General features: G+C 42.0%; 1 protein-coding gene across 3 annotated transcripts in view; it reads right to left on the bottom strand.

Moving 5' to 3' along the window:
• Nucleotides 1-5954: 5954 nt before the first annotated feature.
• LOC117501584 (growth factor receptor-bound protein 10-like) overlaps nucleotides 5955-27011 on the bottom strand; it is a 98227-nt gene continuing 77170 nt past the window's right edge. Inside the window, exons 1-13 of one of the 3 annotated variants that reach the window (XM_034160496.1) lie at nucleotides 26486-26981; nucleotides 25109-25265; nucleotides 20984-21099; nucleotides 20118-20192; nucleotides 17423-17560; nucleotides 16907-17017; nucleotides 13139-13237; nucleotides 12975-13052; nucleotides 11820-11936; nucleotides 11089-11155; nucleotides 10851-10938; nucleotides 10168-10261; nucleotides 5955-7596 (exon numbers count right to left, since the gene is read on the bottom strand). In XM_034160496.1, coding sequence (XP_034016387.1) covers nucleotides 7450-7596; nucleotides 10168-10261; nucleotides 10851-10938; nucleotides 11089-11155; nucleotides 11820-11936; nucleotides 12975-13052; nucleotides 13139-13237; nucleotides 16907-17017; nucleotides 17423-17560; nucleotides 20118-20192; nucleotides 20984-21099; nucleotides 25109-25265; nucleotides 26486-26731 — 1533 coding nt within the window. In that variant the 5' untranslated portion in view covers nucleotides 26732-26981 and the 3' untranslated portion in view covers nucleotides 5955-7449. Of the gene's footprint in view, nucleotides 7597-10167; nucleotides 10262-10850; nucleotides 10939-11088; nucleotides 11156-11819; nucleotides 11937-12974; nucleotides 13053-13138; nucleotides 13238-16906; nucleotides 17018-17422; nucleotides 17561-20117; nucleotides 20193-20983; nucleotides 21100-25108; nucleotides 25266-25419; nucleotides 25520-26485; nucleotides 26982-27011 lie in introns of those variants that run through there. The other 2 variants (XM_034160497.1, XM_034160495.1) reach the window with 2 other exon arrangements.

The following is a 27011-nucleotide window of genomic DNA, read 5'->3' as shown; positions in this document are numbered from 1 at the left end:
AAACAAAATAAACTCAATAATGAAAGAATAAGGGTAGACCGATGATCGGCATTGGCCGAAAAATCCCTCAGGGTGCTCTGTAGGGATTGACCGATAATCAGCCAATGCCGACAATCAGCCATTAATCGACCAAGCCAATTATCGTATAGGCGGGTTCCTCAGGAGTCGATGTGAGGTGAGATTTAGGCTCAGGTCCCTTTGGCCACTTTCTACAAAACTTGGTATGTATATGAAGATCAACACAAAAATTTTCATTAAAGGTTTGTTTTGGCAAACGGTCAACAAATTTCAAGTTGGGATGATCATGGCGCCAACTTTAAAACAAAGTCACCACATGAATAGGACGTTCTATTTGTCCTTTTTTTTCCCCTCACAAAGCGCAAACAACAGAGAGAAACGACGCACCAGACTGTCAGTTTGGTTTATAGCAATGCTGTCTTTATTCTAATTTCCATTAAACAGAGAATATATCAGTCCCTTGTTTGTACAAAAATACCTGAACAGGATACGATGTAGATCCAGGAGCCGTACGGATGTTTACAGAATGAAGCAAAGCATGCTGGGGCTTTTCTCAACACTGATTAGGGACAGTCCCTGAACATTTTGCCACCAAAACACATTTTGCAATGACTCCCAATCTCCAAAAAAAGAAACACATGATGTCAGCGGGACTTTTTTTTTTTTCTTTTTAAATAAAAATTTCTTTCCAGTTGGACAAGTCCCAGTCACAGCTGAATGTAGCTCAGCACGATGGACGGACGCAATGATGTCTTATTGTTGTTGAGAAAGAAGAGGCACCTGCTGCAAGAAAACGATTAAAAACACTTTTTGTTACGCACCGTAAAAATCCGAGTACATGGACACAAACCGCTCAAACTACAGCTTATAATTGCATTACACATGACGAAGTGTATAAAGTGTCAAAACTCTGTTTGAATATCCCCGAAGTTGAAGCAGTTGCATCAATGAAACGCCATCGTGCGTGTGTGTGTGTGTGTGTGTGCAAGCTCCAAAAATGTCTTCTAAAAATTTAAGGAAAATGAATTGAAGTGTGACAAAGAAATAGGGAATTTTCAAAATAATGGCAGAATTATGTCATTGTAAGATGCTTTCACATGGGAGGAATAAAGTCCAGTTTGATCTCTTTAAAATAAAATAGCTTAATTTAATACTGAATAACTGTGGCATATTTGTTTTCTTTGTAAATAAAAAAATGTAATTTTGTGGCAAATCAAACAAAATACACAATAATGTCAAAACACACAAACAACTGGAGAAAAAAAGAAAACAATTCATTCTTCATTTTGTACGGCGTTATGAGCTAAAGCATAACGCCCCTTACATAGTGATCTGTGACCTAGGTACAGTGTTAAGATCTACATCTTCTCAGCTTCACATACTTAGAAAACAAATGATACTGTTTATTGGTATGTTCATATACTTGAGCTTGTTTATAGGATTTGCATTGTAGCACAGTGATTCAAACAAAAAGACCGACGAAGAAGAAGACAACGATGTGGTTTCACATCCCTCTGTGACAAGAAAGAACTTTTTAACTTTGGAGCGAGAAGGAATGCTGGGATACATCCGAAAAGTCAAAATACGGAACTCCAGCCGGGTTCCCATCTCCTCCGAGGAGTTATTTTACTCAACCAAAGCGACCGCACATCTTAAAAGGCAAGTAGGAACACCAGCAGAGTAAATATAACAGTCTGGCCGTCCATGCACGCACACATGCAAACGCACACATATTCAACACAGGCTTATAGCTTACAGGCTGGACACAGGTGGGGAAGTGGGGCCGGGGAGTTCAAGCATTATCCGATCCCTGCAGAGTCTGCCCTCTGGCTGACTGAGAAATGTCTGACTGATGGAGTGCAGAGCCGACTGTTCGACTGGCAGTAGCGCGTCAGTGACAGCGGGTACGGAGCGTTAGCCTCTGCCGGTCTGACGCGGGATGGATGGGAGATGCAGGTGGGATCCGCTGCAGGTTTCGTTCTGTTAGGACCTGCAGCGTTTCATTCACTGGTCAGGAAGGTCGGACACGGACGGTAAACACAAGCTGGACTTCAGCCTGTTAAGTCTTACAAATATTGTCCTTTTGTTTGGGTCATGACGGGGCAGTGAGGGACATGTTGAGATAAAAAAAAAAAAACCTTTGGACACTGTAATCCTAAAGCCACCTCAAGATTTATCTATTAATAAAGTGCTTACTTTCCTTTGCACCACAGCCCTCCCTCATCTTCTTGTAATTTTGTGACAAATCCCTACAATTCCTAGAATGCTTTTCAATAAAGATCATGTTTAAAGCAAACATCAGCCTGCAGGTCTGGGGCGGATTAAAGTGGCCCAATGGCCGCACTTGTTGGTGGGAACTTAAAATGCCATTATAATTGTAGTGACCAGAAAGACTTCCAAGAGTGGTTGATGTGCTTTTTTTTAAAATACTCATCTCATCAGTCAACACAATTTTGACGAAGAGAAACTTGTGGAGCCCCAATGTGTCTTGGGGCCCCTGGACTTTAGCCCAAGCAAGCCCGTTCATTAATCCGCCCATGCTGCAGATACAACAGTAACACCAAGCATATTAACACTGACACGCTGACGAGCCACAAGTACACTGTGACCATCGCGAAGAAATCTTTATCTCCGACTGTGCAACGGATTAAACAAATAGAAAAATCTTGATTGTCAGTTTTGCACGAGTTGCCATCTCTGAACACGGACGTCATGACGAGTGACTGGCTGCTGGGAGGCCGTGAGCGATGCTGGGATTGTGTCTGCAATGTTGGCGCTCCATCACCCGATTTGGACGTAATTACCCTCAAACGGAAGCTGACAGTCTGCACGATTATCTCATTGTGTCCATGTTATTTGTTTTTGATTGTAATATGCTGTGATAGAGATCTAAAATGACAAAATGAAGCCACGTTTGTGTGAAGAGAATGCATGCCACACACAGCGGAGAGACCGAAAAAAAAACACCACCACAGGAGTGACAACTGTAACAGACACCGAGCTGACCAACCCGAGTCAACTGACCATCCAGGACACATTTCAACTAATGCAGCCAAAATGTGTGTGGCGGAACCTCTTAGACAACCTGCTTGATATGCTGCAATGCATTCTGGTCTATTGAGTTGAGTGCTGGTGAGAATTTCTATCTGTACGATTGTTGCAAACCCACAGTTCTGGAAAGCAGCCGCCCTTAATATTCGATGTTAAATGGAACCTAACATGATGCAACAATTTCTAGATCTGACAGTTGGATTTCTGCATTTAGCAAGTTTTCTGTGAAGATTAAAAAAAAACAAAACAGCACAGAATCAGAAAATGGGCCTGGAGACGCGGCGTCACATCAACCAGCACCTGCTTTCCCAGTCGCATTGCAAGCCTTTAACAAAATCCCACGTGGCGTCGTTTCGTGTCCTTAAGCGGTCTTGCTGCACGTGCATGTACATTCTAACGTAGCTTCGATTTCACACGCACGAAGCTCACGACTTTCACTTAAGGCGAGTTGAAGCTCATTTGACTTATGGTCAAGACCAAGTTCACGTTTCAAGTCTTTTGTTCAATTCCATGTTAAAATCAGACAAGTTGTGGGAGTGCGTTTGTCGAGTTGTCTGTTCTGACACGAGGGGAGAAAAGTGATGGGAACCTCCACTCATTGATCTGAAGATGACAGCTGCATTCGCCTCCGGATCTTATATTAAATCTGAATCATTAAAATGTGCAAACATTAAAAACACAAGAGACAAGAAAATGACATTCAAAGACAAATTCACCAACTAACGCAGACAGATTTTTTTTTTAACCTTTTGATGAAATAAATGACTGAAATGGCAGAAGCTTGACAGGCCGCACACTTTAGGAGGTTTTTTTTTAAACAGTCTTCTTCTCAGTCTTCAGGTGGTTCCGCTGGTTCTGCTGCACTGTAATGCAGTGTGGACATGCTGGGATGAACCTCAGACTGGACAGGAGTCCAACACTGCGTGCACAACGTCTTCCTCAGAACTATCAGGACAGTTTGTCCCATTAAGAATTTTTGGAAAGATGGAAACCGCTAAAAACCACAGTGGTGAAAATTTACCATCTTCCTGTTTGTACAGTTTCACTGTAGACTCATAATGTGAGCAAACTTTGTGAACATTCATTATCAACTAGTAAATTATTCTTAAAAAAGAGAGAGAGTTCAAAATAAGTGGCAAACTCCCCCCAAAAGTATAATTTTTTAAGAGGAAATTAATTTGGGGAGGGGGGATAAGAAATCAAGAAAATGCTAAGAAATATAATCACATTTTCTGAAATATAAGTGACTTTTTATGTTTGTTTTTGGGCTTGTTTGGCTGATCCTGCAACTTACATTGTGAAGTGACTTATATGTCAAAAAATTTACAGCTACAAGACGGCACCGTCAACACGTGACAAGCTGCTGTAGTGTACTGATCTGAATGAGGTGCTATTGTCTGACCTGCACTCTGGAGTAGAAAGTAGCAGTAATGCACAATGGATACCGACCACCATAAAACAAGATGAACATCTGAATGACGAGAACGTATTGGGTCTTCAAGATCAAGTGAAATTAATAAAGCATGCACTCAAACTGAAAGACCTCCCTCTTGGAGAAACAAACCTTCATACTACTTGGTTCTCAACATGTTTACACTTTGTGGGACAGCCGTAAGTGCAAAAAGGAGGGCAGCTGGGCTAAGGTAAGGCTAACTATAATGTTTCAAAACTGTGCTTGAGCTTTAAAATGGTTAATTACATTAAGGGCCTGATTTACTAAAGGTTTGCATGTATATAAAAGCATGTAAAACTGGCATCTAATTAAATAAATAATATGCCAATTAAATTTATTTTTCTTTTGTATGAAGCAGTATCAACCGAGTTTCATAAATAAATATAGATTTATAGACTGATGCAACATATGTATTTTTTTCTCTTCACGGTGCATCTTTGGACAAAAAAAATCTAACAAATACTTTGATGTGATATACAGTCCAGGAAATAATGTAATTATACAATTAATGGAATAACTACCAAAAAAACACATTTTAAAAACTCGTCAAAAAACTGTATTTCTTCCAAACAAAAGCAAAGTATTTTACTTAGAAGCCTACTTGAAAAAACACCTACAAGAATCTCATAGAATGTCTATCAGAAATTAGATAATCACTGTAGGAATCACTAAAGAATTATCACCGTAGGAATCACTAAATGATAACCACCGTAGGAATCACTAAAGGATAATCACCGTAGGCATCACTAAATGATAACCACCGTAGGAATCACTAAAGGATAATCATTATAGGAATCACTAAAGCAGGGGTAGGCAACCTGTTCCAGAAAGAGCCATGAGGGTACAGGTTTTCTTTGCAGCCACTGACTCCACCAGGTGATTTCACTGATTAACTGATTCCATCTGCTCAAAGTGATATTAATCAGTAAAATCACCTGGTGGAGTCAGTGGCTGCAAAGAAAACCTGCACCCTCATGGCTCTTTCAGGAACAGGTTGCCTACCCCTGCACTAAAGGATAACCACCATAGGCATCACTAAAGGATAATCACTATAGGAATCACTAAAGGATAATCACTGTAGGAATGACCAGATGGAAAAACAACTTCATTGAGTAAAACCCCTTCCATGTATTGCTTCTATCTGTTCACCTAAAACAGATAATTTCACTGATTAATTAATCTACCTGTCTGATTTGCTGAACTAATTACAATCAGATGGTTTACTGGGTGGTTGGAAGAAATATGTGGTACGAATTTTATTCACTGAAGTCAGGCATTTCTATCTCTGGAAATCGCTGAAGGAAGATCACTAAAGGATTCCTACAGGATTTCATTTCCTAGGGGATACGGCGATTCTGACAGGATTTCATTTTCCTATGGGATACGGTGATTCCGAAGGGATTTAATTTTCCTATGGGATACGGTGATTCTGACAGGATTTCATTTTCCTTGGGGATACAGTGATTCTGACATGATTTCATTTTCCTAGGGGATACGGTGATTCCTACAGGATTTCATTTTCCTATGAGATACAGTGATTCCTACAGGATTTCATTTTCCTATGGGATACAGCGATTCAGACAGGATTTTATTTACCTGTATGATTCCTGTCAGACCTTTTGAGTTGGGAACATGCTCCAGATTTCCACTTTCTGTATCAGAGTTCCCTGATCTTCCCTTTTTTTTATATTGTCCATTTGCCAGTGGATGCAACAGCCGTTAGGTGGGCACTAATATATTACCAACCGTTGTTTAGTCTGCACTGGAACGAACGCTATCTGGTCTCCATCAATCTGACTTCAGTCAGTTGTGCACGCGGTGCTGGATGTTCCCAAACCTTTTTGAAAGGCACTGTATCACCAGCCGTGAGCCACCAGACGCTCCTGCTACCACATGACTTTCATCCAATCAGAACTGGAGAACATTTTTTACGCTTGCTCCTTAGATGTTTGTCTTTTTTGGGTGGGTGGGGGGTAGCAGGAGGAAGAAGAGGATGACAGAGAGCAGGCGGCTTCCTTTGTCTGGATAGACCAGCTGTAGTCTGTCCGCCCGGGAGTGCAACACAAGTTCTGCATTGAATCAACAGTAAAAAACAGCATTAAAATGACATCAAGTAATCAACTCTAACGAGAGGCTCGTTCCAGCCTTCCTCATCAACATTCCTCTGTCCTTTCAGCAAACCCTCACGGCCGCTTTGCTTATCTCACCATTTAGCTACTTGTCTTTTCCCTCCGACTTTTCTCTGCGCTCCAGTGGAGGAGGACAGGCGGGACGACGGTGGGACAGGGGTGCACCAGAGATCACTGAGGCCACATCAAGTCTGCTCAGAGGGGTGCCAGCTTATCCAGACTGGACTGCACAGGTTGAGAAATCTCCTGGATCGGGTGTGATAAGACCCAGAGAGTATCCCGTCCATCCCTGATAATCGATGAGAAAGTCAGAGGGTGGCGCGCCCCGCCCACCTGAGCCACCACCATGGCAAGGGGGGGCAAAGGTGGGGCGGGCACCACAGCTTATCAGGCCTGGAGGAGGGGAAGGGTGAAGGCTGAGGACGGAAGGGTTCCAAGGGAGGGACTTACCCTCCCAGAACTCCTGCTGACTATGTGCAATTTTTCATAAAAAGGAATCGAGTCGAACAGGAAGCAAAACTGAAGAACACAGGAGTTGGGACACTGTGGAAACATTTGGACTGTCAGAGAGAGTCCCAACATCCAATAAAGCCACTCGGCGGCGAAAACCTCAGCACGCTGGAGACAGCCGACCTCAATATGTCAACAACGTCCAGGCTTTTCCATATCCCCAAAATCTGGACTCAGTTTTTCTATCTCCTCAGTCTCGTTGTAGTGGTGAGGGAGGGGCGAACGAGGGGTGAGGGACCTCGGGGTGTGAGGTGCGTGACAGGGGTGGATGTGTGTGATGGTGGAGTGTCACAAGGCCACCGCGGTGCACGGGTGTTTGAGCTTACAGGGCAGAACTCCTCTGTTCAGCTGGTAAAACTCCACCAGGTGGATCAGGTCAGTGAACTTGGTCGCGCCGTCGTCCAGGCTGAAGAACACTTGACCGTCTTCCTCACACTTCATGCAAGAGCGAGTGGAAGAGAGAAGCAGGGAGAGTCATCACATGACAGTCGACAGGGACCCTGATTACAGTCTAGGCTAACACAGCGAGCAAGAGACTGCAGACGACGGCAACTATCTCAACATCAATGCACCTTTACTGCGCTAAAACAACAAACAATAAAAACATATTCCTGTGCTTTTTTATGTAATGGTTCATATACTGTTAAATACTGCAATTATGTGCATCCAGAAAGTATTCACAGCACTTATTACAAAATGGAGTAAATCATTTTTTTCTCCTCAGAAATCTACTCACAACACCTCATAATGACAACTTGGAAAAAGTTTTTTTTTTTTTTTTTTGTAAATTAATTAAAAAAAAGAAATCACATGTATGGAAGTATTCACATCCTTTGCTCAATACTTTGTTGATGCATCTTTGGCAGGAATTACAGCCTCAAGTCTTCTTAAATATGAGGTCACAAGCTTGCCGCACCTATCTATGGGTAGTTCATGATGCACCATTTTTGCAAAGCTCATACCCAGACAGCAATTAGATCCGGGCCGGATGTAGTCCAACATCTGGTACCAATCCTGAAAACAGATCCGGTCCAGACAATTTTTGCACCCTGGCCCAGATCCGGCATGGCTCCACTTTACAGTTTTGGAACAGATCCGGACCAGATCTGAAATGGATCCACAAAAGACCAACCGTTTACAGCCCATATCTGGCACGGATCTGGGACAGATGTGGACTGCATCACAGCACCGTGGCAGGAACAAGTTTTACAGGGGTAAGTTCCGTGGATCCAAGGAAACTGATTTCTATCTGTAACGCACAGATCAGTGTCCGTGGACTTATAAAACTTGATTGTCATAAAGAAACAAATCGCTTTGTGATAGGCATTTAAAAAAAACCTCAGTGACGATCACGATTACAGAGTACATGCTAAACCCTCCCCACCCCATGATCCGTGGAGTTTTCACAGCCCATAATCGCTAAAGGATAGTTTCTGCCGAGTGCAGATAAAATTGCTTATCGTTATGCCCCATGTGCTGTGATGCGGACCACATCTGTCCCAGATCTGTGCCAGATATGGGCTGTAAACGGTTGGTCTTTTGCGGATCCAGTTCAGATCTGGTCCGGATCTGTTCCACAACTATAAAGCGGAGCCGTGCCGGATCTGGGCCAGGGTCAAAAACTGTCTGGACCGTATCCATTTTCAGGATTGGTACTGGATGTTGGACTACATCCGGCCCGGATCCATTTGCTGCCTGGGTAGACTGCACAGTATATTTTTTGTACATTAAACTATTTCTGTAATTGTTGTTGTTGTTATTGTGCTAAAATAAACAATATAAAAATATTCCTGTACTTTTTTATTTAGTGGTTCATATACTACTAAATACGGCAATTATTGCATTTATGTGTATATATGTACACATTTATGATATAGTATATTTCTGTATATTAAACTATTTCTGTAATTGTTTTTAATAAGAATATTTTTTAATAAATTCATTTATATATATATATATATATATATATATATATATATATATATATATATATATATGGTTTGTTTATTGATTAATTGTTTTTGCATTTACTGAGAATACTGTATTTGTACACCCTATGTGCCTTGCGTTTTTTTTTATACTTTGAAAAAATTACACATGCACTTAAATGTAATTCATCTGAATTAATTAAATGCAAAGTTTGTAATTACTTCAATTAATTTTTTTATTGCTTGACAGCACTAATATATAAATACGACAGCATAATGCTTGATTGAGGGACAGGTGGCGTGTAAGGAAAGACGGGTGAAGGAAATCAACTTTGTTTTTGTTGTATAAATTGCTAAACATAGATGAAAATGAACCAAAAGGGCGGACGATACCGCCACTAAATCTTTTCGGGGAATATCAAAAGTCACAGTATGAAGTCACAGGTCTTAGTAATAATCATAATCTTTAAAGATTGTGAACGCTATAAAAATGGTAGTGGATCCGTCTGCATCGAACTCTAATAATGTTTACACAGCGAGTCCTTTCAAACACGAGTTTAATATTAATAATTCAAGCTTTGTGGCCTGCCTGTCGCGACCTTATATATTTTTTATTGTCACCTGATTTTATTGGGTCACAACATGAACATTTTACTCTTCAGTCTTAAGACTTTAAAGGCCCGCGCTGTTTTGTTGCCATGTTGCGTCAGTTGGACCTGCACTATTTTTAAAAAATAAAAATAAAAAATTGCATGATAATTATGATGCTATTCTGTGCAGGAACCATTTGCAAAAATCAAGGTTAATTTTTACTATTGTACTGTTGTTGAGAAAACAATGACGGGTGCTCAAATGTTAAAAAAGCTTTTTGACACAGCGACTTGCACCCATGACAAAGTGCCACACAACAGGTTTGTACCGTGACAAAGCAAGAGAGCAAACTGAGGAGTTCGCCATTTATAAAAATTAAATAGGAGTGCACCAACCAACGGTGTGAAACAAAAGAAGTCATCACTCATTTTTTGCAGAAGTTTGATTCAGATGATTTTCAAGGATGCTGGTGCAGAGTCAGACTGACCGGCAGGATCTGGAAGTGCTTGATCTTCTGATGGTGGCACATGGTGAGGACGAAGGCCTTGGGATTACTCTGACTGTCCCGCAAAAGAAATAACCTGGCAAGGAAAAAAGAAAACTGAACAATTTCCAAAAAGTACTAAAAGTGTGACCATGAAATTAATTTCTGAAAATTTCTGGTCTGGGAAAGAACGGTGGTGCCGTGGACACCACATCCAACTACATGACTTGGGCCATGGATGGTAACCACCCAAGGGGATTCATCCCACCAGCTGCGGCCAGGTGAAATGTGGGCGTCCCCTTGGCCTTGTCCATCCACTGGTGTCCACAACACTGAGACACCTGCGTGCTGGATCATGCCAAGAGAAACACGCCGCATGACAAAAATGTCGTAGCTGACATTCCTTCGCAATACAAGTGATACTTTTCATCCGCGTTTGACATCAAGTCATTCCAGTGGTACCCAAGGAACGTCCAAAGAGGCGAAAGACATCCACTCATCAGATTAGGTCACTGGTTAACTGGTTAATTAAGAAGATACTAAGATTGGACTGGAGCTGCCATATCAGAAGTCATCAATATATTGCCACAGGAAATGCACCAGTAAAACTGCAGAGCCGATCTCAGTACCAGTCAAGAGACAAAGACCAACAGCAGTGTTTATTTTTCTGTCTCAGGTCTTCTTACCCGTCTACTTGGCCTTGTTGTATGATCATTCTGTGCGCTTCATCTCTCATGATGCGCCCATGAAACCACACCTGTGTCCTGTGGATGACTGAAAAAGATTTTAAATTTTGACACCAAGTCCAAAAGTACAAACATTCTGGGATGAACCACAAACACTTTCAACTGGTATGTTAATAAGCAGCAGTGCACGAGGTCTAAACTGAAAAGCTTTTAGTGTCTTGACAGTCGTCTGAAGTACCTGAGCTCAGAGAGGACGGGTGCAGAGGACTCTGACTGCCCAGAACATTCATACGCTGGCTTCGTTTCTGTGTGGACAGAAGGACACACGAGCAACATTTACCATCACAGAATAGAAGATCAACCAACAACTTCACATCAGCCTTCTGGCGGATCATCTTTGGACCTCATTTCATCCAAAACAAGACAGACTGACTATCAAGAAAAAAAAAGGGTTGAGGGAGTTTTTGTTACAACCGTTTTAATGTGCTTATTCATAAGATGGGAAAGGTCGAGACCTGGGGGGCAGCAACAGTGTACCGTGAAGGAGGGGTTTTTGTGCCGTTGGCATGGTAACCTTTTCGGTTTCTGACACACTGCTCTATTATACGTGACTGATATAAACTTGCATCTTGCAAATGATTGTACAACCAGCTGTTCCTGACACACACACACACACACACACACACACACACACACACACACACACACACACACACACACACACACACACACACACACACACACACACACACACACACACACACACACACACACACACACACACACACACACGAGGAATACAGCATATAGCACTTGTTTTAATTTAATTTCAAAATCCTTCATTTTTTCAGGTTGCTTATAAGATAAAACTGAAATAATGTTGAAAAATAACGGTGTGTTTCAGTGGACCATCAAGTCTTTCCAGGTCCAGAGTTATCTGTCCCCGCCCCACCTCCCTCCATTTCGTACCCTCCAGGTCTGCCCCTCCTCCAGGGCAGCGCTCTGAGCCTCGACGGGGTTGTCGATGACACGGCCCGTCCTTCCAGAGAAGTCCATGGCGACCAGCGAGTTCTCAGACACACTCCGCTGTGATGAGACAGAGCGGGAGACGTGGGTGGGGGGGGTGACAAGGGTTATAGGTCAAACAAGCCAGACACACTCACTGGGGCATGACAAATCCTGTCTGCACAGAGACCCACTTCAGCCAATCCACACATGAAGAGGAGGGACAGCCCCTGGTGTCTCCTCTGAGCAGGTCTTCTTTAAAGTAATCACAGGGGATGTCCCATAGAGGAAAAAAAATTAATCTTTTTGCCACTTTTAACCATCAAATTAACAAATCAGTCACTTGTTTGTCATGTTTGATCTCTTTACTCATGACAATTGCCAAATTCCAATTTAATGTCAAATCTGTTGCTCAGGAATAACTTAACATTAAAACATGATTTGGTGAAAGCATCTTTAAAAGCATGTATCTTCACTTAAAAAACAAACAAACAAACAAACAAACAAACAAAAACAATACTTAGAATTATTACTCTTTTAACCCTCTGGAGTCCAGAGTATATTCTGACTACTTTTTGTTTCTTCATAATTTACCTTAAAAAACTGTTTGCTTTGCCTTGTTTGGTGTCATTTTTTTCAGCACAACCTCACCTGTGTGACTTTACAGTTTTTTTCTTTTATTCTGACATACTGCATTAAAACACTGACCCTAAATTCACTCCAAAATCTAAAATTCAAATCAGAAAAAAGTTAGTTTTTTTTACTGTGAAAACCATAAACATGTTTAACAAACCATTTTTATAACTTACAATGCAAATATAAATTGTAAATTTCAAAAAGATATGTAAACATATAGCACAAACAAAGTTATATACAACAATTCACATTAATGAACATACTGTATATCCTTTGTGTGCAAAAAACAAACGTAGCCCAGCAGCCTGTGATGGTTCAGAGTTTCTTCTTGAGAACTTCAAGGCAACTCCAACCAAACTAAACCAGCCACAAAGTGAGCTGGTTTCCAGCTAACTGATGGCTCAATCTGGACAAGTTTGGTGTCAGCCGGGGGGGCATTAAGGTGATGCTGTAAGAAGGTGAACTCAAAAAGCAGAACCTCACCACAGGCGATGAGAAATGAGACATGTTGGACTTCCTCTGCTGGGGGACGTTGTAGCTCTGGTACAGGACTATCCCGTACTGTGAGGACAGAAAACAAAATAAGCAACGTTTCCAACTGGTGAACAGCTACAAGCATTTTTATAAGTTAGTTAAGCGGTGAGTACTTTAAAGAGTCTGAATGCCGTCATCCAACAGGTCCGGCTCTGTTCGTCCTCAGCACACAGCATCTTCAGCTCCTTACAGTCGTTTCTCGTCTTCGACGGCTGACAACCAAACAACAGGCACAGTGGGACACCCAGTTAACGAGGAACGCTCTGCCAACACGACCATGGAAGGCATCTGTTATTGTTTTAAGCATTTCTGTTCTGGCGAGACTTCAAATCTGTGACACTGCAAGATCCAAGTCCGCTGAGCCACAGCACCACCGTGGAACTGATATGAAAACTGTTGTATTTCACAGAATTTTTTTTAAAAAAATATATTGGTATTCTAAAATGCAACGAGTGAATAGACAGAGTATTTTCCTGACTAAAAGTCACTGTTGTTTCTGCAATATATATTTTAAAGTGACATACATGGCAAAAAAATACTGCATTATTTTCTGTGGCCACAAGATGGCACTGTCTGTTGCTCCTGTGACTCAATGAGGTCCTGTAAATTACACTCTGAACCAGAAGGTCACGCTAAAGCACCGTTAAGCTGGTTTCCAACCTTGTGAGACAACAAGAACAGGAACAGCAGGTCAGCTAAGGCGAGTCTATGATATTTTACAATTTTCTAACATGTAATTACGCTGCACCCTGTGATAAACTGCCATCCTGTCCAGAGTGTAACCAGCCTCATTCTCTATGACTGCTGGGATAGGCTACAGCCCCACCCCCAAACATGACCACTGGTTGGAGTAGAAGATGACTGAATGCATCACTCACATGGTGTTTGCATTATAACTAAATCATACATCAATTAAGTTAATTTTGCTTCCACATTTCAAAAATAAATGTGACTCATAGACTTAGTGTGATTTTGTTGTTAAAGTATTTTTCTTCTTAAGGATGCATTTTTGGACAAATGCGATTCATACACCAATGGGACTTGTAGTCCAAGAATAGACAGATAGATACGCTGGATACAAACGATACTTTGATAGACAGTAGAAACATAACTAGACATAGATGAGTCCATCCCCTCCAGTTTAACATAGTAACTCAAAAGCAGTAAATGTTACCACCTTGGTAACTCTACAAATTATAATTAAAACTCAGTCTTCAAATCTGCTGAATTTTGATACACCAGATCATCTGAAACAGCAGTTTTGTTCTGCCTGTATAACATCACGTACACATCTGTCTCCTGCTGGATGATGCGGGACTGATGGTGGATTAGGAGCAGGTGTGGTTGTCCAGTGAGAGAGACAGATTGTTTCCACAGAGAAATGTGCTAAATCCAAGAAGAAAACTGTTATTTTTATGATTGTTTCAAAGTTGTTATATCTCAAAACTCAAATAACACACTGATACCTCCACACAACCCTGCAGAAAAGGAATTTACATGAATTTAGCTGTGAAAGAAAGTGGGGGAGTTGGTTGAGTGGTGTCCGTCCATCTGACATTCTGTGTGTGTGTGTGTGCATGTGTCTAAGAGGGGCGAACAGGACAGATGATCAAAATTCCATCTAACACTTCATCTTATCCCACTGGGCTTATCCCGGATCAGCTGGTGACCCACCACAGATAACGACCTGAGTGCAGGACAGAGTGCCGATTGTGTGTTTGAATCCCTGCTGGGCAACTTTAACCTTCTTGTTCTCTCTCACATGCACACACGTGACGTGGCTTCACTTTGTTCATAACACCTCTTCTATTAACATGAAGAAAAACAAAATCAACAATTCCACACTTTAAAGATGATTCTATGTCAGCTGGCAAACAAGACCACAAAGTTAAAAAAAAAAAAAATCAAAGTATTTCAGAATCACACATTGATCTGTTTTGATTAGACTCCCTTTGATAAAGAAGAACTTCACAGCACCTCCTCAAAGTTTGACTCATTGTGATGGTGCAGTTGTGAAGTGAAGCAGCGGTGAATGGACCTCACAGATGCCCAGTAAAACCTTCCTGGACTGGGTGCTTTATCTCTGTGCATGGTTAGGATTTGACCATTTTACCTCACAGAGTGTCGGACACGTGCACTGAAACCAGAGACGCTGGAGGTCAGTCAGTAGAGCTGCCACAAACGACTATTTTGACAGTCGACTAGTCTACGATTATTTTTTGCAATTAGTCGGAAAGTTGGATCACACATAAATTGCAGCTTATCGCATTTCATCAATATCGATACCATTATCAGTTCCGCTTATCAATCCGATTCCTTATCGATTCCCTTATCGATACCTCCTGTGAATTTTCTGTGTACTAAAAGTATGCTTTACAGGTTTTCTATGTCAACAACATTTTATTGAGTCTTACAGTAAATAAATATGAAATTGGTCACTGGATCCTTAAACTCTGGACATAAATAAACTCTACGTGATGGATCCTTGATTTCTGGACATAGACAGAAAAAAATTTGTAGTTTTTGTCAAAAGCATTTCCTTTCAGGCATTAATGGCATGAATGTCACTCCATATGTCTGAGCTGAACTCAGGCGGCTGCTGGAGTCTGCAGGTCTGCAGCCATACAGTCTTGGGCTGCTGCACATCTCATTTTGGGAGGAAAAACAAAAACATTTTGATTAATTGCAGTTTACTGCTTGTATTACAACCTTTGGAATTCGCTTTGAAGTTATTAATTCAGAGCGGACTCTATCTTTCTAACTGGACTCGGCGGCGCAGCATTTGAAGCAAAGGGAAGCAGGACGATTCTCGTTTCTTTCTCACAACAAGACAGGAGTCCCACTTAGTCACTTTAGTCCACACAAAAGTGACTCATGACTGACATATTTTAATGCCTTTGGGAGGGGATAAGCAGCGGAGATCCCGCTTCTGAAGAGGAGCGAAGCAAAGATCCAATGAAGCAGCAGATCGAAGCACTGCTTCAATGGTTCAAGGTTCAAAGCAAATGACTCACGACTACTAAATTAGTTGTCGATGGTTTCAATAGTCGATGTAGTCGTGACTAGCTGACTAGTCGTGGCAGCCCTATCAGTCAGCAAGCAAACGTTTGTTCATAAACTAAGAGAGATGGTTCAGGCCACAAATCTATAGATTAAAAGCCAAGCAGCCTCTCTGTGCACGTATACATGCGTATGACTTCAATCACGGACACACTGGGGAGAGCTGACATTTGCCATTTGGTATGCTTATGTATTTTGGGTCAAGGATGAACACCACCACAACGGAATGTTGACAGGACTAATATTTTTGGAGAAATTACAGATATCACATAACAACAGTGAATAATGGACATTGATATTTACATTCTGGACTCACACACCATTCCAAAATTATTGAAACTTTGCATAATTTATTACCACCCTTCAAAAATGTCAGCTACCTATTCTATTAACACTACCCAATCTCGAGCCCATAGATCCCCACGGGCAATACATTAGTAAGTGTATAAGACTAAAAATTCTCAGACTATTGTTACTGTACAGGATATTCTTTGAGCCGCCATTTCTTTCAACTTGTCACCAAGTCCAATAAATATGTTGACTAATTTTGTTTAATGTAATTGTAGCTTAAGAATTCTTAACATCTGAAATTAAAATGATCAAGTCTGATGCAACACAAATTTTCTGGGTGTAAATAAACTGAAGAGGGAAACTGTGATTATGGGGCTACTTAAAAAATATCCCTTTTTTTTAAAGAAAGAAAGAAAAAGCTCAATTTGTGAATGATTTGTGTAAATTTCTTAGACAATTTTCAGTTCTGGATGAAATGTGTTGTTTTTTGTGTGTGTGTGCGTGCGTGCGTGCGTGCACACGTGTGTCACCTTGATGCAGAACTGGTATTCTGTGGGGGCGTTGTGCAGTTTTCTGCTGGTGATGATGGTGAAGATGTTACTGTCCTCCAGATCAGACAACAGCTGCAGATGTCGAGGTTCCTGTTCAAGAAGAGACAGGGGAAATGAAGCATCACAGAGCGCTAAAAACTTTGTTGTTGTTAATTAAAAACAAATTATTCTCCCTAACCCTGAAGAAAAAATTCCAAGAGATCTATTTTTCTTTGTTCTGTCAACGTCATTCCAAATTTACAAAATTAAGAATTTTAAGGGCAAATGCTGAATGCTTTGTTTTCTTTTTTGTAGCAAGCACTGAGTGATTTTATTGGACCGGAGAAAAAACAGACCAGAACCGGGAGTGATAATGAGCTGAGCTGTTTGCAGTGGTTGTGACCAATGCTCCACCAATTTTTACGTGGCACCCCTAGGAGAACCCCCAAGTCCCATAAGGAGTCCCTTAATGACAGCTTTCCCACTTTTAGACTCTGTACAGCACTCTTCCTGTACCTTGGATGTTCCTTTAGTCGAGTAGTAGAGACCAGAGCGTCGTAGGAACATGTAGAGCTTCTTCCAGGACTTTCTTCCAGGCTCCTTCATGTACAGATAGCCCTGGATTTCTGGACAGCTGCTGGAGTTCAGAAAGTTCTGAGAAACGATACATAGCAGCAGCATCTCACGTTAAGAGTCAGGTCCATTCAACGCAACACAAACAGGAGGGTTTCTGCTTTTACTGCACTGAAAATATAATGTAATATGTGTAGAGAAACAATTGAGGAACAATAAAACATCTGGTTATTGTGTTTGTTTTACATTATTAAGGAGGGAATGCTTTCACCCTGCTCTGTCTGCTGGTTCTTTTGTAACTAATTAACTGATTATTCACTCATCACTTCCAGGAATTGCTTTATAATAAAAGGAATTCAGTCTAACAGTGTGGGTCAGCCTTCATCCTGAAACTGCTGATGTTCAAACTTTGCCGCCGCCGTCACCAACAAAACAAATAAAAACATTTTCATGCAAGTCAAGGCTGGGAACATGCACTGGTGGCGTGTGTCGCTGGTCCTGGATGGCAATCACTCAGGGAGACAAGCTGTCACCCATCTGTTATGTAGGTGAGACTTGGTTGTCCTCTTGGCCTTTTCCATTTGCTGGGGTACTCAACACTGAGGCACCTACATGTTGGGTCATACGCAGAGAAATGCCCCTACGGCCAGAATGTCATAGTGAATGTTCCCTCACAACACAGGAGATACTGTTCATCTGAAAATCCCCAAGTAACCCTTCAATTCCCACTAAGTCATTCCAGCGGTAACTAAGGATCCACCAAACAGACGTAGTATCAAACACATCCAGTCGTCACCTTAAGTCACTTGTTAGGGACAAAACCTCACAATAACAGAGTAAGACAGGAAGCACCAGGACCCTTCATTCTCCTGCAAAGATATCAACATCACAAAACCTCATGATTCCATCTTCTCAGGCGTGTCCGGAAAGGTTAAGAACCAAGAGACAAGTTCTGTACTTTCACAGATACACCACTGATGACCGAGTCCATCCCGTTATTGAAACCATGGACCTTAGTCTCGATTCAGAACAGTCAGATATCCAGACACTTCAACTACTCACTCAGCTTCTCAAGTGTGCAATCAGGGTACCCAATGATTACACAAAGACCACAGCATCATCTGCAAAGTCATGCTTAGTAAAATTTTGTCACTGGCAAAGGTGCCAAAGTCACTGTTTTCCACAACCTGTCTCAACACACAGTTCCTGCAAGCGCTGAACAGGGTAGGATCCAGAAAACATCACAGTTTAATGTTGGAATTCACTCAGAGGAAAACAAAGATTCTGCCCCCACTTTGCAGCCCACTCAGAGTACCTGTGTATTAGGCCATCTATGATGTCCAACATCTTGTTACAACAGGGTCAACGAAACCAAATGCTCTGTGATAAATCAACATAAGCTGCAGAAAAAGCACTGCCAATATTTGCGCTTGCATCCAAAGAGTACTCCCAAAGCTCGGCTACAGTCAGTGGAGCCAGACTTCTCCTGTTACTGAGCGACAAGCAATTGGGACTGAATCCAAAGAATAATCCTTGCAAGGACTTTTCCTGGCACAGAGAACACTGTAATACCTCTGAAGTTGTTACAGTTCAGACAATCACCTTTTCTTTTCCAAAGTAAGATGACAAGGTCTCTCTCCTTACTCACCAACAAATCCATTGCAATGCCCCTGTCTACTTGAACAAACTACTCTTCCCACTAACATCAACATGCTCCCTCCACTCTACACACTCAAATCACCTTCTCCGCCTCAGGAGTACGCTCAGCACCGTGGGTGATCGGGGCTTCTGTGCTGCGCCCCTCATCGATGGAATGCTCTCACTGACCATCTGAGGACCCCACAGACCACTGAGAGCTTTAAAGGACTTAAGACCTTTCTTTTAAGCAAATGCCAGGACTTTTAGACTTGTTGGATTTTTAATCTTTCGTCATATTCCCATGATGTCTTATCTTACTTTTATATGCCTTTTTAGTTGTTTTATCTTGTAACACAGAGATTTGGTCTTTTCTGCACCAGTCAGTAAATGGAGACCTCAGAACCAAACAACCTCTGTAATGGCGGTACAGATACGCTCTCAGAGACACCACATTGTCAGAACCGCTACAAGGCACAGCATGTTATCTGCAGCGGACTTTAAGACAGGTTGAAGAGTACATGTCGTTCAGTGCTCGAAATGACATTAAAACAGGGGTTGGGGGGAATGTTGGTGGAACAGGAGATTTTCACCATTTTTCATAAGTTTTGTGTCGCGGGTCCAAGGTCGTAGTGGTTCCAAGATCGCTGGTCCCGGGGTCGCATTGTTCCGAGGTCTCTAGAAAACCACCAGTCCACCCCGAAATGATCGTGAGTCAAGTTGTGGCAGTAGGGACTCTGACTGAGCCCCCAAAAATTTTGAAAAGGTTCAAAACAAGTACAGGTTCAACCGACCCGTCCTGACTTAGCCAAGCCATGGGGAGAAGCCCCATTCATGACCCCATGCAGAGTCGCCACTTGGGAGAACTGTGAGACGAAATGGGCCAAGTGTAAGAGCTGCTTTAGGATAAAGATTAGGATTAGTTTTAATTTGGGTTTGAGGTTAGACAATTAATGAAGTACTCGTATGTGCAGACTTTAGCGTGACCAAGTCATCGGCTCACCTGTAAAAGCTGGGACTGAGGGATTGAACCATCAGACTCCTGACACCAAGCCACCATCTGCTCTGGAAAAAAGTTCTGAATAGAGAAAACACACACACACACAAAGAGAAAGACAAACAATCATCTACAGGACAAAGACAGAGGTACAAGAAACCACTCAGCATGTGCACCAGCGCAGGGTGGGGTCGTATTCCTCTGAGCAGAACACACTTTTTTCTATCTGTGGACTGGACTCAGAGACAAAGTGGTGGGAGAGGGAGGGAGAGGGAGAGAAAGAGAGAGGGCACTCCAGCTTGGGAGTCGATGCAGTATGATCTCACCCGCTGATGTAATCCCCTTTAGCCAGCAGCGCTACTCTTAGTGTGATTGACAGGCCGCGGCCAGCACTCTGGTGTTTTACTGCGCTCATTACCACAGCGCTGAGGTCACCTACTGGCTCTGCCACACCCCTAAATCACCACGACAGCAATGTCGCCGCATGCCCCAGCACGCTACAGTGCAGCTACATCAGCAAAATGTGCAAACAAACAGCTGACACGGGTTCGTGTCCCAAACGCGAGCCACGTGTTCTGTGTTAAACTCAACACTGGGCTCAATTTATTCATGGAAATAAGAAGAAACACCCTCTGGTGGACATAATTTACAGTTATTGCATTCACAATATCAAAAATATTTTGTACGGAATATGTGACATTTTCAGATGGAAAAACGTGTAAAAAATTCAGACTGTCAGCATGAAATTCCAGCTGCACTCCCAAAAATACCGACGCAGGACAAACAGGCCGATCCCAGCTGTGAGTGGCTGAGGGTGCGTGCTAAGCTGAAGCAGTCACAGAAAGGTCCATTCAGGGATGCAAGAGACTCACCAGGGGGCTCCTGAAGAATTCATATTTGGCATAGTTCTTCCTGAAGAGGAATTTACTGTCACTGCTCATGGAGGCTTGAACTTGAATCACCAGCTCGTGGTCCTCCACACATCTCTCTGCAGACCAGACACACACTGTCAGCACGATTCTTCAAATTAAATCATATAAATGTTTTATTTATTTCATTTTGAGGATTCCATAAAGAGGAATTTTTAAGGTTTGCCTGGACTTTTTTAAAATGAAGACAAATGTAGAAGAAAATTAGAGTCACAGTCTGAACAGTTTTTATACATAAACAAGGAAAACACTAAAAAAGCACTAAAACTGCTTCAAGAAAAAGTGACCACAATTTTTTTTTGTTGTTGTTAAAATGCCATTAAAACAGATTTGTATTTTTATTTTATTTTTTTATGTTTTGTTGGAAAGCAGCAAAAGCCATCATAGCTCTCTACAATACTGACTTATCATCATAATAAAGTGTGACTTAAAAGTGTACAACCTTTGGGGGTTATTTTTAAGATTTAAGTCATAAAAAAAATTTATTTGGCACCATTATAATTTTATTTATTAGTCTTTAAATAAGAGATTCATAATATGACATTGGCAATACGATCAAAATTCGTGATGTCTGGAAAAAAGTCACAATTGTTTCCCCTGAAGGGAAAAATTCAAAAGAACAGACGACCTTGAACTACATTTGGGACCCATACGCTCTATTATAGTTACCATAGCAACCTCATATATCACATGGGGACTTCCCCTGAATTGTGCGAGGGATGCTGGGAAGCAGACAGCAACAGCCAATCAGATTAGTCAAATCCCAGCCTCACTGGAAAATCACTAAGGGCCCTTGGGCAAGGCCTTTAATCCCCTATTGCTCCTGGTGTGTAGTGAGCGCATTGTATGGCAGCACCCTGACATTGAGGTGAATGTGAGGCATAATTGTAAAGCGCTTTGAGCGTATGATGCAGATGGAAAAGCACTATATAAATGCAGTCCATTTATTTACCATTTAAACAACATTAGACCACTTTATGAAACCAGGCCCAGGTGTCATATGATATTTGACCCCCGGCGACCCCCATATGATGGGTAACCTGGTGGGTATAAATATTATGACATTTGGACCCACTCTAAGATAAAAGTACCCACTGGTGTTAAAAAATGCCATTAAGCCACAAGCAATACAATATGTTTATTCATGCTTCATAATCTCTTTTACCCATTTATCTGATTATTGTACAGTGGAATAATTTTTAAAAAGAAAGGTTAAGGTTAGGGTAAGGATAACTGATATATGGAAGTTGACTCTACAGAAGGTCAAGAAACCCTGAAGTACTTTGGTGAAAGAAAGTGTAATTTTGGCAACATACAAGCAAAGTGGGTCCCCCAAAGATTGTATATACCAAATGTCAGACAAATTCAACAGAGATTTTCTGTATTAAATCAGTGTGACAAATTGCTTTTTTTTTTTTTTTTTTTTTTTTTTGCCCTTTTTGGGTGGCTCGAGGTGGCTCTTAGAATAATTCAGTCAAGTTAAGCTTTGAGCAGGTGTTGGTGTTGCACTTCGCCACTTCCACGATTCAAAGACAATGGAATTTTTTCTGTCTGGAGGCAAAAAAATAAAAAATCTTTATGCAAAATTGCAGAAAAGGTTATTGAACAGTTTTGCAGTGAAGACACGCACATCCAAAACACATAAAAAGGCATGCTGGACCAAGAAAAATTATACCAAAGATAGAAACTGAATGATCCACACAACCACAGCAAAGAGCAGGTTGCCCAAAACGTTATGTCTTATGAAATAAAACTTTTTTTTTTGTATTGGAGTGCTGTGGTTGTGCGGATCATTCGGTTTCTATCTATTGAACGGTTTGAAAACTGCCATTGTTGCCCTTCTGGGAGGCCCTGGAGAGCCATGAAGACTCAATCCATAAGTCCAAACTTCCATAACCAGTTGAGGCTCCAAGGAATGGCCCCACCAAATTTCAGGGAATTTCATTGAACAGTTTTTGAGAAAATGCCTGGACGGCACATAATGCATGGCAGACTGGGGAATAATCCAAAGGACTAAAAATGGATAACTGACAAATGTATTAAGAATATTGAGGGGAGGGGCTACAAATACCATGTGGTGGGCCCAAATATAGTCACAAAGTGGAGGTCAAAAGTAACTCACAGCTTTATATTCCAGCACTTGCAAGATGCAGTCATTATACACAATAGAGCATAAAATAAATAAAAAATAAATGAATTTAAAAAAAAGGATGTTACTAAAAAAAACCGATGAACGAGATGTTAAATGAGGAGGGGCTGTAAAAAGAAGTACTGTGAGGCAGGGAGATGTGAAAAAAGATGGAAAGGAGGAGGAGGAAAAGAAGGAGGAGGAGGCACGGCTGGGGAGGGTTTGCAGGAAGATGATGTCATATAGCCGACTGCTGAGAGCACAGAAAGGCATAAGCAAAGAAAAAGGCAGAAAAGAAACCAACCAACCACACAAACTGAACGTGCTCACAGTTACTTTCTATATGTGCATGTGAACATGTGCACGTACATGCACGGGCTGGAAGCAGGGGAATTTCCTGCGTTGTGGTCGGGACAGTCTGATTGGCTGACACAGCTAGGGGCTCGTCTTATGGAGGTGTGCGATTGGCTCCTCGCTGCACTGGTATGATGCTCAGTCCAGGCCTCTCGGGCCAACACCCCCCGGCCCACTTTTTTCTTTTTCTCTCGCTCCCTCGATTCACCTCACATTCCACCCCCCGCCAAAAAAACAAATTACCCACAGATCACGCAGCAATGCACAAAGTGATGTTTTCACTCCAAAAATACAACTCCAGATCAGGAAAAGCTCACTGAGGACAAAGGCAGACGTCAAAAAAGTAAAAACGCCTGCAAATGAATGACACACACACACACACACACATACGCACACGCACACACACACACACACACAAAGAGGGCGGTACTGTGGGATGGTGCCGTTTTTAAGGGCTGATGAATGTGTGATCAAAAACATGAAAAACATCCAACACATCATATAGAAAGTATTTACACATGGTTCAATACCAACAACATGGAAACGTACAAGAGGAGGTACAGACAAACACACACACACACACGGCATGAAAACAACAAGCTGAAACGAGAGTAAAACCATCGCGGTAACTCGTTTTTAGCCATTTGCACTGCAAAAACTGATATCTAAGAAAGTTAACAAAAAAGACTCGTTTAAAGAAAATTTGACTTCATTTTTCTTTAAATAGAAAAATAATCTTGTCAAGCATTTTTTTTTTTACATAAGAAAAAATGTCTTATTTTGGGAAAATGTATCTCACTTTTTCTTAAGTTTTTCCAGCTAATATCAAGCTGTATTTAACCAGTAACAAGGAAAGACAACAAATTTCAACTCATCCAAGCAAAAGAACAAGATTGTTTTCCTTATTCTAAGACAGAGGCTAATCTTAAAATAAGGCACATTTTGACATTTAGACATTTTGCTAGTTCTGAGAATTCTAACCAAGTAAACTTTTTCTTACCCCATTGGCAGATTGTTTTGCTTTATACAAGACAATCTGGCTAGATTTCAGATTATTTGGCTCATTTTGAGAAGGACAGTTTTTGCAGTGTGTAATGACGTCATGATGTTCACGGCCGTCTAACTGCCTAATGTTCGTACTCCGCTTCTTGCCTAATATGCGCTGCTGACATAGGCTCCAACCCCACTGTGACCCTCAGCACAACAAACTAGACAAACACATTCATATTTGACAAAGAGATATTGTCTTTGAAGTTAAAGGCTCCACCAAAAATTACGTTCTTTTCAGAAATATCACTGAAATCAGATAGATGGTTGATGTCATTGAACGATTAAATTCACTCGCGTGTCTGGTTTGTTCAAAAACTAAGAGCTTGCACAGGAACAGAAGCTGCGTATTACTTTTAAGGTGTATTTTAGTGTGTTCCATTTTTCATAGATGTGTATCTGCACAGTTACTCGATGAACAAGCCCAGAATGTCTAAACCGTACTCCGAGACACACAGTTTGGTCTACGACTATATCTGCCAATGAAAACAAACACAGCACCAAAGTCAGGCCTAAATACAACAAACATGAGTCCTTACCGAGTCCGAGGATGGGGTGATGCTCCACCAGCGTCCAGCAGTTATCATCCAGACAGTGGCTCTTGTAGACCAGGAGCTGACAGACATCTCTGGCGGTCATGTCTGCTGGGATCTCCACCACTTTACCCGCCCCATCCTCGCTCCACACCTTCACTATCTGAAAGCACACACCAGAAACAAAGACACAAACCGTTTTTCAGTGGACGGATTAAAGAAGGAAACAGTCGGATGGCGAGAGGCATCAAACTGCTTCTACGAGACAAATCCAAAGGAGGTGGGGGAAAAAAGTGGGCACTAAAAGTCCAATTTACCTCCATGACTAAGTGCTTTGTCAACGCCTTCAGCCCCGGATTGTTCTCTTCCCTCTAACAAGAGAAACCCTCTAAGAAGGACGACGTCGCGTAGCCTTCAACTATTTAGCAGACAACCAAAGTCACACGCACACCCGGGTGTGGGATGTGCACTCATTCTCTCTAAATATCTGCAAAAAGAAAAGCAGAAACTCCACGTGTTCATGCAAAACTTTACGCTGCATTTACACAATATGCATTTTGAAAAAATGTCACCGCAGAGGAGCGCAAGCAGCTATAGTTCAAAGGTAAAGTGTCGTCTTTTGTTGTGACATTTTACAATTTCACCCAAGTGCCCAAAGCAAAACTATGTCATTTTGCCTTTTTTTTCAGCGTGAGAGCCGCTGATTCACACCACGAATGTGCCGATTCTCAAACACGCCGCGGTAATCTCGGCCTCAAACGCTGCATAATATGCAAATGCGAATGTAAATGTAAGCAAACAAGCACCAGGAAGTGCACACAAGCTACACAAACAGCTTAGATCATGATTCCCATGTGTCCTGTCGTACGAGTGCGTGGCGCTATGTGCATTCTCACACGCCCACGGACTGCACTTTACATCTTCTGTCCAAAGCAGGGAATCTACTGAAAATACAGCTGCCCTGCACTTCACACAAAGCCGCTGGGAAGCAAGTGATGAAAATGACATGAAAGAAGAAGCTGGCGATGGGGTGAGGGTGGGGTAGCCCGAAAAAAATTAAGTCGTTTAATGGCACAGAGAACCGTACCAACATAAGACAGCAAAACGGCACCAACCATGGCTTGGAAGTGACACAAAACACAAGAAGCAACAACACAGCGACGCAAAGAGAGCCTCTGATGGAAGGAGAAACAACGTCACCGCTAACAGACTCCCTCTCCTCCACACGCCCCCCGTTTCAAAAAGTATTCTCATGTCGCAAGAGTTCTGCTTGAAGAAAGTTTTTCAAATGCAGAGGAAAGGGGTGGGATGCACTGGTCGTCAATGCTACAGGCAAACACACAACTCACACAAGGACAAGATGTGAATGCAGGAGTCTCTTACCTCCACCGCCTGAAAGAGGCAACAGTCTGGAGAGCAGGATGGCATTTTCTCACTGAGACGCTCTCCAGTGACACAGGGAGACCGAGGGCGAGAGGGAGGGAGGGAAGGAAGAAAGAGAGAGGGAGGGACGGACTGGCAAAGAGGACGCAGGAGAGGTAAGACACAAGGGGAGGAGGAACAGAGTGACAGAAGAAGGATGAGAGAGAGAGAGAGACAGCCTGCCCCTTCTTTTCTGCTGGGCGGCATAAAGGCTGAGCTGCAAGGAGTGGTACAAGCCTCCTCCTCCTCCTTCTCCTGGATTAACCCAGTGTGGGATTTTTAAATGTGAGCTGCTACCTGTCACGTAATTCACACCCTCACCTTCAAGGTGGCGTTCAAGTCCCCCAGATCCCAAAAACAAACAAAAAAAATAAGCCGTTTCCACAACTACCAGCTTGTTTTACAGATGGCGTCACACTGAAAGTACCCTCCCTCCGCCACCCCTCCCAACCTCTCTGTTGTAAAGTACAAACACGCCCACAACTTG

The sequence above is a fragment of the Thalassophryne amazonica genome, chromosome 20 (genome assembly GCF_902500255.1).
Source record: "Thalassophryne amazonica chromosome 20, fThaAma1.1, whole genome shotgun sequence".
NCBI lineage: Eukaryota > Metazoa > Chordata > Actinopteri > Batrachoidiformes > Batrachoididae > Thalassophryne > Thalassophryne amazonica.
The sequence above is the reverse complement of the archived record's forward strand: the minus strand, read 5'-3'. Positions and strand labels throughout refer to the sequence as shown.